Source organism: Xylona heveae, assembly GCF_001619985.1.
Source record: "Xylona heveae TC161 unplaced genomic scaffold L228scaffold_3, whole genome shotgun sequence".
Classification (NCBI taxonomy): domain Eukaryota; kingdom Fungi; phylum Ascomycota; class Xylonomycetes; order Xylonales; family Xylonaceae; genus Xylona; species Xylona heveae.
In genome coordinates this window covers 2,342,150-2,354,696 of record NW_017264195.1, presented here as the reverse complement: position 1 = coordinate 2,354,696, position 12,547 = coordinate 2,342,150, and the positions used below count along the sequence as shown (strand labels likewise).

Sequence of the window (12,547 nt, the reverse complement as noted above, 5' to 3'; positions counted from 1 at the left end):
GGGGGTTACTGCATATGTGGATGGGTCGGATGTCCGACCGGAGAAACCATGCATGAACCGAGGCTCAACACTAATCACGACCCCCTAATGCAGAAACGGTGACACGACCGTTCTTCAGGGTTTATCGATAACGACGAGTATGTTTTGAGACTACTGTTACGATGGATACTTCGCGCCAAAATGGTAGAAATTTGCCCAATCTTGTGTCTTTGAGCTTCCGCGCTGATCAAAATAGGCCATTAAAATTCCAAACCACCTAATTGAGAACTCGGCCGATACAAGAAAGTCCCTGCAATCAGAATGTCCCAATTTTGACAACAACCCTCTTAAATCCGAGGTCGACATCCTTTTCCTTGCCGTATAACCGGCCATCGGAAAGGGGTTTCCCTGTTCGAACAGATTAAGCTCGTATTCACCATTCAATATGAGAGAGCCACGTCGTGGGATGACCCTTTGCCAAGAGGGGAACTACTCTGCTTTGCCGTCGACGTCACAAAACTGCTGCATGTGCATATGCGTGGGAAGGACCCTTTTTTTAATGCGTTCATCCTCCACGCATGCCAAATTACCACATTTGGGATCCCTACCCAGAGACATGATTTGTTGATCCACAAATGATCTCAAGAACGACCAACTGCCTTTTCCCCCCTTCTTCAGAGGAGTCTCGGGGCGGAGAAGTTCCGCCTCGTTCTCTTCTTTGGAAGCGTCACGGCCACGCGGGCCGAGCTGCAACGCCACACCTTCTATATCCGACTCCTGCCAGCCAGGGGCAATAATCTCACCAGCAGAGGGACCCATATCTGACCAACAATAATTGCCGTCCATTAACGTCAGTTACACGCAACATCCTTGTAATGGCAATCATGAAACAAAGCGACACCGCACTTGCGGGGGCAGCAATTGCGGGGCAAATTATGCAAGCAATTTTGAACGGACTTGTCTCACGGCGAACGGGCTTTCGAAAGGCCCGAGATAAGATCGCGGATGCTGACCTCGGCACCTCTCCGTCTGATTTTGTTTAGTGAGATGTCATGGATAGCAGAAAGGAGGCCCAACAGCCATTTATAATTCCAGTGAAATAGACGAAGAAGCTGTATATAAGAGACGCTTTGTGCGCTCGTTACAACTATTCAAATCGCAATTCAAGTTCTTTACCTGGCCCCAAAGCAGCGGCATCGAGCTTTGGTTTTATAAATTTGGAGATTTATATTTTGTGACCAGACTACAAAGATGGCCGCCCAACCTCGATATGGTCAGAGATTGCTGCCAGTCCTCACTGATGAAATTGCTCGCAGCGAGCCTCAGGCTCCAGTCGCATCCAGAACGAAGACAGTAGACCCTGTCGATGGCTTCATTGATATTTCATACGCAGACTTTGCCAGAGCTATCGATAGATGTGCCTGGTGGCTTGAATGGCATTTGGGCAAAAGCAAGACCTCCGAGACAATTGCATACGTGGGCCCGAACGATTTTCGGTATAGTATTATGGCTGTTGGAGCGAATAAAGCGGGATATAAAGTGAGTAGCCAAAATAAGGAATTCCAACGGCAGCCAGTGCTCCTCTAACGATCGTAAGGTTCTGTTTACTTCGCCGCGGAACTCCCTAGAGGGACATTTGTCGTTGTTCAAAGCTACCGGTTGCACTTCATTCCTCTATGCTCGATCAATGCGAGTGGATGATATTTTGGAGGAGAGCAAACTTCGGTCATTAGTTGTCCCTGAGCTCGAGGAATTGCTCCATGCTACGTCCGTCCCACATTATCCCTTTGACGAGGACTTCGAATCGGCTCGCGACAAACCCTTTTTTGTTCTACATACATCAGGCTCAACCGGGCTGCCGAAACCCATCGTTGTGAAGCATGGTTTGTTTGCCACTTGTGACACGGTGAACTCTCTGGAGCCCGTGGGTGGTTTGAAGCCCTTAGCATGGATATTCAAAAATGCTCGAGTGGTGATGGTCATGCCTGCTTTTCACGTAAGTTGAACCGAAAATGGCCCTGATCATTCAGGGAACCCCAAACCGCGCTCTGTCACGCAGTCTTTAAGACTTGTTCATGAAGCGCGAGACTAATTAGTTTTTATTGCAGGCAGCTGGTATGATCATGATGGGATTCAGTGTTTATATGCGAGCAGTATTGATCTATGGACCTCCTGGTCGGCCGGTAAATGCAGACATGACGGCGGCTCTTGTTAGAAATTCTAAGCCGAATGGTATATTTGTTGCTCCATCTATACTTGAAGACATGAGCAAAACGCCGGAATTTTTGGATGCTCTCGGGGAAATCGATTTCATTTCTTATGGCGGTGGCCCTCTGTCGCAAGAAGCAGGTGACATTTTGCAAACGAAGAGCACCGTCTGCAACTTTATCGGATCTACAGAAATGTTTCTTCTTCCTTCTTTGGAGCACAAAAGTCGCAAGGACTGGAGATATCAGCATTTTCACCCTACCGCAGGAGTCTCTCTCAAGCCGCGAGAGGGTGGTTTGGCCGAGTTGGTAATTGTTCGGAAGGAAAATACCCCTTTTCATCAGGGTCTCTTCTACACCTTTCCGGATGCTGTCGAATACCCAATGAAGGATTTGTACACGCCGCATCCGACTGTCCCAGACCTTTGGCTGTACAGTGGCCGAGCCGATGATCTTGTTGTATTATCTAATGGCGAGAAGATCAACCCACTCGACATTGAAGAGGCTATCAGTAACCACCCCGACATTCGATCTGCTCTCGTAGTTGGGCAAGCTCAATTCCAGCCCGCTCTTTTAGTCGAGCTTCAACCTCATTCCAGTCTTTGGGACAAAGAAGACGCCGAGCGCGTGGAAGCCATCTGGCCCATAGTTGAGCAAACCAATAGCGAAGCAGCTTCATATGCAAAGCTCTCCAAGGACCGCATCATGTTCACAAAAAGGGACAAGAGTTTCCTCAGAGCACCCAAGGGCACGATCCAGCGACAACAGACGAATAAATTCTTTGCCGAAGAGATCGAACAGCTTTATGAGGGAGTCGAGGAGCTTCCAGCGGCAACAATGAATGTGGAAAACAAGCCGAGACTCGCGCAGTCGCTCCGGGATCTGCTCATCTCAATCACGAAATTGGACGAGTTTGCGGACGATGATGACTTGTTCACGTTGGGAATGGATTCTCTCATGGTCATCGCCCTACTCAATTCTCTCAAGTCTGGTCTTCGAGACGTTGCAGGTGTTGACAAATCTCTTTCGACGACTCTGATCTACCGGAATCCAACTTTGGCTAGGTTGACGAATGCAGTATGGACACTGCTTCATCCAGAGCAGGAAATTAAAAACGGAGACTTGCAATCTAGGAGCAGTAAGCTGGAGTCCCTCTTGGACAGATATTCTGCCAATCTCCCGAGCCGTGACTCTATACCCGCCACGCCAAGAGAGAACATTGTGGTCGCCTTGACCGGCTCTACCGGATCTCTAGGATCGTACCTTTTGGATGCCCTACTGAATAGCAAGAGGGTTCAGAAAATATATTGTTTGAACCGATCTGCAAGTGCATCAGAAAGGCAGAAGCAATCTAATGTAGAGCGGGGCCTTCGCGCCAAATGGACTTCTGAGAGGGTCGAATTTCTGCTCACAGACTTTTCCAAGCCCCGGTTTGGGCTCTCCCAAGAGCGCTATTCTCAGCTTCTAGACGAAACAACTGATTTCATCCATAACGCGTGGCAAGTCGACTTCAATCTTCCCGTCGAATCTTTTGAGAAGGTTCACATCCAAGGAGTTCGCTCTTTGATCGATTTCTCCATCCAATCAGCTCACAGCACTCGGCTGTATTTCATCTCTAGCATTTCTACTGTCATGAATTGGGCAGCGCTTTACAAGGGTTCTGTTCCGGAGGAGACTATTACAGACTTCAATGTGCCTGAAGAAATGGGGTATGGCGAATCGAAATACATTGGAGAGCGTTTACTCGACCGAGCACACAGGATTTCCAGGATCCCTTCTACAGTTTGCCGTGTTGGTCAAGTCGGTGGCCCGGTCGAGAAAAGAATGGGCATGTGGAATAAGCAAGAATGGCTCCCGACGATCATCGCAAGCTCAAAGTATCTCCGAGCTCTGCCTTCGTCTCTCCCTGGCGCATTTTCTCAAGTGGATTGGTTGCCAGTTGACACTCTTGCACGAATAGTTCTTGAATTGATTGACCCAGAGGAGACAAATGTGGATGAAAAGACCCCGAATATGGAGCATAATGCGGCTTCAGTCTATCATTTGGTCAATCCAAACAAAGCCTCGTGGGACATTCTGATTCCCACAGTCCAAGCCCACCTTGCAGAGGCTAGTTCCTCTGACATTGACATTGTCCCGGTCGAAAAATGGCTTGCGCTTCTCCGTGAAAGTGCTCAATCTACCGGTGCTGAGAAGGCGCATGAGAACCCTGGTGTCAAACTGCTGGAGTTCTTTGAAGCTGCGCATCAAGCTGGAGAATCCGGCCGAGCGACTAGCGTTCTCCAGACCGGCAAGACAACGGCAAAGAGTGCGACACTTAATAAATTGGAGCCTGTCAACCCGGACTGGATGAAGATTTGGCTTGAGCAATGGAAGTTCTAGACTCGCATGGACCGTTATTTTCGTACTGCATGAGACGTTTATCGATAACGACCTTTATCTTAGCGTTCTGGCTAAACTTGGGGAACCAGGAACTGTAAAATGGCATGCAGACGATTAATTAGCCGAGCGGCGCGTGCGAGAAGCGAGGTTAATTCGAGGCGTTTTGGCGTCTGGCGGACTACAACAATGGAAAAGGATTCTGGATAGAAGTATACAGACACTGCATTTTATGAGCGAGTGAATATCTTGGGGAATCATGATTCCTTCGACCAATTGCGCAAGCATATAAATAATATTTTCTTCTCTTGCAATTCACAATTCCGAGTGTCATTTCCTTCGTCGGAAGCTTCTGCCGCCGCTTGCTCACCCATGGTTTTTCCCCCCATTCCAGCACTTCCAGCACTTCAAGATCACCAGAACACAGAAAACTCAAAAATGGATAATCAAGTTGCATCAATGACCGGCGAAGAGGACACAAATGATAGAATTTTATTGAAGAGTCAACCCTTTTCTGAACCTGCACTGAGGGATGAGCCCAACGAACCCCCCGCAATTCGAAGACACGGAGCAACTGAACATGGGATCTCACCACAACAGAGCGCTGGCCAGAAATCAAACCCGCCGAATGGCAGTGCTGCCAATAATAAGAAGAAGAATATCCACCGCATTGACAGGTCTGCTCAACCATATACACCGTCATTGTCCAGATCCTTTCCCCCAGTAGATCGGATCATAGCCAAACAGGCTACAGATCAATACTACCTGGTGCAGGCAAAGACATGCAATAGCTTTTCGACGCATCCGTCAGACCATTGGAGCCTGACGGGTGGAATTGTGCCCAAGTGTCGGACTTGCATTGAGAAGCTAGCGGGTGGTGGAGGCTGTCGGTTCCAGGGCGTTAGAGCGTTTGCGCCTGTCGGGGGTATAGTGCAAGATGGAGCTTCGCGAGAGATGGATGAAGATGGTGTAAGAGAGGGCAAGGAAATTGGGAAACGAAAGCGTGAAGAAAGCATTGATGGAAAGGAAGAAGAAGACTTGGGACGCCGGTCGAAGCGAAGCAGGAGAGCGGTGTCGCAGTCAGATCTCGGAATTGAAGCAATTCCAAAGGGGAGCAGAGTGAGGAAATCTGGTACTTCACAGGCCCTTAAAAATTATCAGCCTGTGTTGAAAGGCTTCAAGGATCGCGAGCAGCCAGATCTAAGGCAGTGGGTCCTTGTTGGCAACTGGCATGATCAAGATCCAGCGGAGTCGAAACAGGACTCCACTAAAGGCCAAGGCCAAGGCGAAGCGAGTTCCTCAGATAAACAACCAAAACTTACCAAAGCCGAAGATGCAGAATATCTGCTTCAAATGACAGCACCCGCTTTGCAAGGGATTCTGTCAAAGATCTTTCGGTATCTGACTGCAGGTGGGTCTGAAGATGGCACCGGACCTACGCCGGCACTTAAATCTTCACCTATTATATTTCGCAAACCCGAGCCAGGAGAACGTATTGTCTGTGACGCTTGTGGCGGAGCATGCTTTTTGTGTTCATGGATGTGTGTTGCGTGTGGAACTGAGATCTGCCTGGACTGCTGGGAAGAATGGGATCCGCGGCCTCATGGGGAGGGACTCACCAAGAGTGAAGAAGAAGCATACATGTTCGTACCAAGATATGACAGATGTGCAAGTCGCAAACGGCACACTAGGGCGCAGTTTGTGCTGATATGCAGATCGACAAAATCCAAGATCGATTGGCTTCATGGACTGGCATCAGCTGTCGCGCAAGAGCACGTTAGCTTCGAAACGAAACCTGAGCCTAAGAGCATAGTCGAATGCAGCACCGCTGTAGGAGATCACCATTTGCGTGTCTGCAAATACCTGTTTCAGTCTGGAGATGGCATCCTCGACGAAAATACGTTTCGCTCAATATGGCATTCAGACGGGGATCCAAGACGAGGGACACCAATTGTTCTCCAAGGTATGCTAATGCGGTTCAAGCAAGCCTGGACACCAAAGCATTTTATTCGAGACCATGGAAAGGAAAGTTGCTTTCTAGTCGACTGTGTTTCCAGCAAGACCGATACGTCTCCGACTACAGTTGGCGAGTTTTTTGAAGGTTTTATGCAGCAAACACTAAAGTGGGAGCAACGGAGTGTTAAATTGAAGGTAAAAATTTCTTTTAATTTTATAAGAGGAATATTCGCTGATAGAGCTATAGGATTGGCCACCAGATGCGGATTTTGCTGATCATTTCCCCACCCTGTTCGAGGACTTTGAGCAAGCATTACCATTTCCAAAACACATGTCCCGCAAGGGTCATTTGAATCTCGCATCATACTTTAAGGATGACATGCTCAAACCGGACTTGGGTCCAAAGGTAATGTCCTTACTTGTTCTAGAGAGACATGCACTAAATTATTCTGCAGATGTATTGTGCTTATCCGGCACCGCAATTTCTTAAGAGTGCTCCGGAAATGCAACAGGAGCGGGCCACCACCAACCTTCACCTTGACGTGACAGATGCCATCAATATCATGGTTTATGCTTCTACGTCATCAGGTGAGGAGGGAAGCGAGCAGACGGACAAGCCAGCGGCGGTCTGGGACATTTTCGAACCGCGCAGTACTCAGTTTCTCAACCGTTTCCTGCGTCAGAAGTACAAGGACCTCAAAGTAGACGATCCCGTCAACCGCCAATTATTTTTCCTGACCGATGCTGATCTTAAAGTACTTGATTCGGAGGAATGGGGCTACACAAAGTCTTTTCGAATATTCCAAGAGCCTGGCGATGCAGTCCTAATTCCCGCCGGCTGTGCTCATCAGGTCGCTAATGGGAGAAGTTGTATCAAAGTTGCTGTGGACTTTATTTCTCCTGAACGAATTTACGTGTGTGCAGACATCATGAAGTCGTTTCGCGATCTTGCGGCTAATTATGAGTACCACGAGCAAATCGAAATGGAGGGGGGAAAGCCACAAAGATGCGGCAGAACATCAAAGAAGGATGCAAATCTTGCAAAGAAGGAAGATGTGTTGCAGCTTTACAATAGTCTAGTGTACTGCTGGCTTCGGCTGGCAGACGTGGCCGAAGGTATGAGACGGAGGAATGAAGCCGTCAAGGAAGAAGGGCGATAGGTTTAGATTCAGGTCTATACTGAAATGATCACGATCTATGACGGCATTGAGGTTGTGTTCAATATTGTTAGGTGCCTGCATTTAGCGTTTACTAGCGAAAATCAAGAGAATGAAGAAGATCACTAAACTATTGCCTCCCTAGCAGTCCATGAACGTAGCTGTTGTCGTATCAGAAGAGGTAATGGATCATTATTACCGGATTGCCAAGAGCTGGAAAACCTGCATGAGTTAGCTGCGGGCACTAGGCTATATTTGGCCAGCTAACCATCATCAGGTCTGCCGATGCACGGACCACAACCCCGCTGGCGCTGGAAGATAGACGAGGAGACGACAACGACAACTCTCGCCCGCGTCAGCTCAGCCGAGACTTATTTGACAATCCACTGTTGCCTGGAGCTCCAGCCAGCAGTCAAACCTAGGTAGCTCCTTTCGTAACTCCAACTTTTCTTCGAAGCTTCAAAGAAACCATCTCTTGAATTGTGCTCTTTTTTTCTTTTGACTGTTGCTGTTGTTATACAACCTATTGTTTCATGGTGACTGACATTTTCCTGATTGCCACCTGCCTGCTCGACCATTGCTTCACCACCTGGGAGTTATCTTTCGTTTCTGAGCTTACGCACGCTGGACGCTTGCTTCTTTTTTGAGACCCTCGTCTTTTCTTTCTGTGAGCTATTCACTTTGAGATTCAACGCTTGAGATTTTGTCTTTGGGCGTTAGTGTTGAGGTTTCCTTTAATCGAACCCGCCACTCTACTGCTCCTTTACCCTACCAAATCTCCATCTCTTGTCCTGCAGCAGAGATGCTTCCTCCGTTCCGTATTCAACGCCTTTGGGCGTCTGAAAACCCGTCAGGTCCAGATTTCGGAGATGATTTTACATCCTCGCCTCCAAGCTACGATGAGAATATGGATATTATCCATATATCGGAATCTGTCTATGACAATATTCTATCACGATCGCGCGATGCTGCTTTGAGATACATGGATGAAGACGATGGGGAAATTGTGACTGTAAGTATTCTTTTCTGTTTAATTACTGGCTCTGGTGGCGCTTAACAGTACTTCCACAGATTGGCTCGTCTCTCGAACTTGTTCAGCGCCTAGATGAACCATTACCACGATGGATGCGATCATCACGTCGCTCTTTGCCTGGAGCTTATCCTAACGCTTCACCGGCCGCCGAAACTCCTGCAGCTGCAGAGGCAAACAACACGCATGTATTTGAGATTAATCGCACCAATGAAGTCATAGAAATATGGCGAACGACATCGGCAACAGCAAAGGGACTTACTGCTCGACCGAAAGAGCTCGAAACGCCTGAGGAATTCCTGCAAATTTGCCCAGCCAAAGTGGATGATATATATGATAAGAACACTACGGTCGTCAACCATGAGGACCCAGCATCCATGAGTGATGAACCCTTAGATAATGAGCGCTCACGTTACTTTGAAGCAACTGAGCCCCCGTTGGCACAAGCCTGGTCGCTCTCCGAGCGTTCAAGTGAGGCGAAAGACCCAGGCTTTGCACGTGAGGAAGGCTCAGAGCCTGAGCAGGATGAGCTGGCAAGAGAAACCACACCATTGCTTAGGCATGTTTCTCCCAAGCCTGTGGATGATACACCGTTGAAGAATTTGACAGCGCAAGGACACCGACTGGTAGGAAGGTTCCAATCTCAAGATGAATTATCCTGCTAACGCGAGCTTATAGGCCCAGGAAGCCGGACAAAAGCTTCGATCTCATACAAGCCATGCTATGCATGCCGTTCCTACAAATCTGCCTAATTCTGAAACGGAAATGGCACAACACCACAATCGATGGGCCTCGTATGGAAAACAAACATCATCTTTCGATGCACCTGAGCCTCTCCCACAGGCAACAACCTCAGAAAGCGACCAGAGGCCTTTGCTTGAACTCTTCGAAGCCGAGCTATCCAAGCTTACAATAGAGGATGCTGGTAATATTAATATCAATCCCACAAGAGTTCCGTCAACCGAGAATGAAACCCAGCCCTCTGCAGCAGAGAACAATACTGCGCATACGGATACAATGCCCCAGCCAATGTCAGATCCAGCTGAGGTTGTTGGCTTCGCGGTAAAGTCTATGGTTGACGTTGCTGGACTATTGGCCAACGAGCTGAAGGAAAATCTGCCACACGCTCAGGAGCAACTCGCCAGACTCAATCGCACGGTTCCTCATACTGTTGAGCATGTTATGAGGCACGCCATGGATGGCTTTAGTTCTCATTTGCAAAACCTTGCACATGCTGCTCAGGATGCTTCGCAATCTATGCATCAGTCCGCCGCGCAAGGGATTGGAGATACCTCCGACACGCCTCTTGAAGGTCTAAAAACCGTAGCACTTGGAATTTCACAATTTAGCAGGGGCCTTTTGGCGATGGCAGCTAACAACAGACGTCCGCATTGTCATTCCCATGGGGCTCGTACTGCTGAGGTCAATGCAGAGGAGGGATTCGCCGGCACTGGTCAAAGCTCGACGATGCATGACACTCCTTCACCTCAGAACCCTCAATCAAATGCTGCGTTCGACGACCTCTACACAGTTACCCCACCAAGGGCCAAGTCACCGACGCCACGAGAATTCAGGGTGGACGAAAGTGATGAAAACAGTACACAAACACAATCTGCGAATGGCGGAGAGTCACATTTGCCCGCTAGAGGACCGACATCTGATGATCTCCCCGTAGATGATAAGACTATACCCCCGCGTGGCCATACACCTACTCATCCACACGGCCCGCTACGTCGCTCTCGTGTCTGCCCCGTTGGCGGAGCGCATTTCTCACCTCCACGAGATATTCGCCTCGGTTCGCGACACTGGCCTGGTCCACGAAGAGCGCCATGTCTTCCTTATGAATATGTTGTGCCACCCCGAGGCTATCGGAGTTTGAATCCTTTGAGACCCTCTGTATCGTTCGCCAATCAGCCTCGGGACCGCAGACATAGTCGCTCTCCACCCTTTTCTCCAGCCGCCACTTCAACAGGAACTGGTCGTGCCTCGTTCATACACCCATCGAGTTCACCTAGACATGGGCCAATTCGACTACCGGATGACTCATTGCCGTCTTCGTTGTATCTTGGCCGGGAAGTTCGCGGCAGAGACTTGGAATCTGACAATCATCCTTTCAGGTCTCTGAAGAACCGAAGGCCATGGCACCCAGGCTTTCAGCCTAACGAGAGCCGTCCTTCGCCAGGAGCGGATGCGGCCGTGACGGCGGATCCTGTTTGGTCCCCTCTGCGGCCCACGAACACTTTTCCATCTTCCGCGCCGGCGCCCCAACCTCCAACTCATGCCCATACTTCCCGGTTTGGATTTAATGATGAACAAATAAACCCAAACCGTCCAGTCAGTCTTGACAAGGACGCAGCATTGGCTTCTGCGTCTCAGGATATTGATCGCTTGTCTCAATTGGAAATGTCACGCTTTCCTTCCTTGTCACAATTCGAGAAGTCTACCAACGAGGGACTGCCGCGCTTCCCACCTCTGCCATCAATGGAAACTCTCATCCCGCAAAATTACGGCAAGAAGAAGGCTTCCAAGAATCCATTCTCCTCTGTTGCACGTGAGGAGGGAAGAACTTCCATGCCCCAGTCTGAAAATTCTCGTGGCGATCAGACTGATACCGCAAAGGGCAAGTATCAAGCGGAAGCTGAGCCTTCGGCCAAACCGTTGCCTCCTCGTCCGGCTGAGCTTGGACCAGCCAAGGCTGGCGCTACGCTCGCTGGGCCGTTTGATCCCCTATTCGATGGCACTCGCTTCGCGCCTGCCGCTGAGAGAGAAGCTCGACGCAGGGGACACCACAATCATTCCCACCCTCACCCCCATCCTCTTGGGCACAGCCAATCCGTTCGGATTTTACGGCCTCACGGCGCAGGCATCTTTGATCATTCCACAATGCGCACCCGCCGTACCGGATCGTTCTCAGGAGGACATCGACATGGACGAGGAGACGCAAATGACGATGGACGCAATGATCTCATCAACGGCTTGTCGGCGCCACAAAGAGATCATGCGCATCGCCGCCAGCCCCTCCATATTAACCGTCCTGAAAACGAGCCCATCCGTGACCCGAAAGTGCGAGACTGCTTGAACACCCTCAAAGCACTTGGATTTGATAGTGGGCTGCAAGGAGGCGCAGAACGGCTCACCATTTATGCTCAGGCAGCTAATGGCGATTTAGAGGAGGCTATGGATATGATTGAGGAAGAGAAGCGGGCTTATGAGCAGAGGGGTCCGCGTTTGGTTTAATCTTTGATTTGGTTTGTTCCAATGGCTTTTACTAATTTGATGGCGCCGTTTAAGTGAAAGGGTCTCCGCTGAAGTGTGAGATGTTCTTAGGGCCTTGATGGATCTTTGCGTGCTGGGTTTTGCTTCTTCTTTTTTTTTTTTTTTTTTTTTTTTTTTTTTTTTTTTTTTTTTTTGAAATATGAGATATATGACTATATAAAGCCTTCCATCTACAAAGTGCGCCCCAAATGAATATGGTGCGCATTCATGGAATATTTTTTTGGTTGTTGGAGCGTGCAATTAAAGGAGTTGCGGATGTGAGGATCGGCATGTTCTTCTTAGTTTGATGCTATTTGCGGATCAAAACCACATTTACGAGGCTTTTTCAGGAAGTAGCTCCGCTACCTGTTTTATATGATTGGGCGATTGCTCATTTGTCGGACATGAGTAACTCCGTACAATAACATTCGTCTGTGCCGTTATGGAGCAGCTTCCCTCCCTCGCCCTCAACGCCCTCAAAACCTGAGACTCGGAAAGGGCGGAAGCAAATGCCCGCCGGCGATCTGTGGACCCTGGACGGTAAACGCCCCTGACGTATCGTTAAAATATCCAATGGGCTTACT

The 12,547-nt window shown here is 49.1% G+C and overlaps 3 protein-coding genes across 3 annotated transcripts; all 3 read left to right on the top strand.

Annotated features, from left to right (window-relative positions):
- Window positions 1-1,028: 1,028 nt before the first annotated feature.
- Window positions 1,029-4,753, top strand: L228DRAFT_102310 (L-aminoadipate-semialdehyde dehydrogenase). The gene is made up of 3 exons (XM_018328865.1): window positions 1,029-1,518; window positions 1,577-1,975; window positions 2,088-4,753. The coding sequence occupies exons 1-3, from the start codon at window positions 1,231-1,233 to the stop codon at window positions 4,566-4,568; spliced, it is 3,168 nt and encodes a 1,055-aa protein (XP_018190245.1). The 5' UTR covers window positions 1,029-1,230; the 3' UTR covers window positions 4,569-4,753.
- Window positions 4,754-5,003: 250 nt separating this feature from the next.
- On the top strand, window positions 5,004-7,681 carry L228DRAFT_267001 (hypothetical protein; the record flags this gene model as incomplete). Its single annotated transcript, XM_018334937.1, has 3 exons — window positions 5,004-6,716; window positions 6,769-6,927; window positions 6,977-7,681. The coding sequence occupies 3 exons, from the start codon at window positions 5,004-5,006 to the stop codon at window positions 7,679-7,681; spliced, it is 2,577 nt and encodes an 858-aa protein (XP_018190244.1).
- Window positions 7,682-8,055: 374 nt separating this feature from the next.
- Window positions 8,056-12,118, top strand: L228DRAFT_259871 (hypothetical protein). Its single transcript, XM_018334207.1, has 3 exons — window positions 8,056-8,690; window positions 8,750-9,334; window positions 9,387-12,118. Exons 1-3 carry the CDS (start codon window positions 8,481-8,483, stop codon window positions 11,943-11,945), a joined length of 3,354 nt encoding a protein of 1,117 aa, XP_018190243.1. The 5' UTR covers window positions 8,056-8,480; the 3' UTR covers window positions 11,946-12,118.
- The last annotated feature ends 429 nt before the right edge of the window (window positions 12,119-12,547 follow it).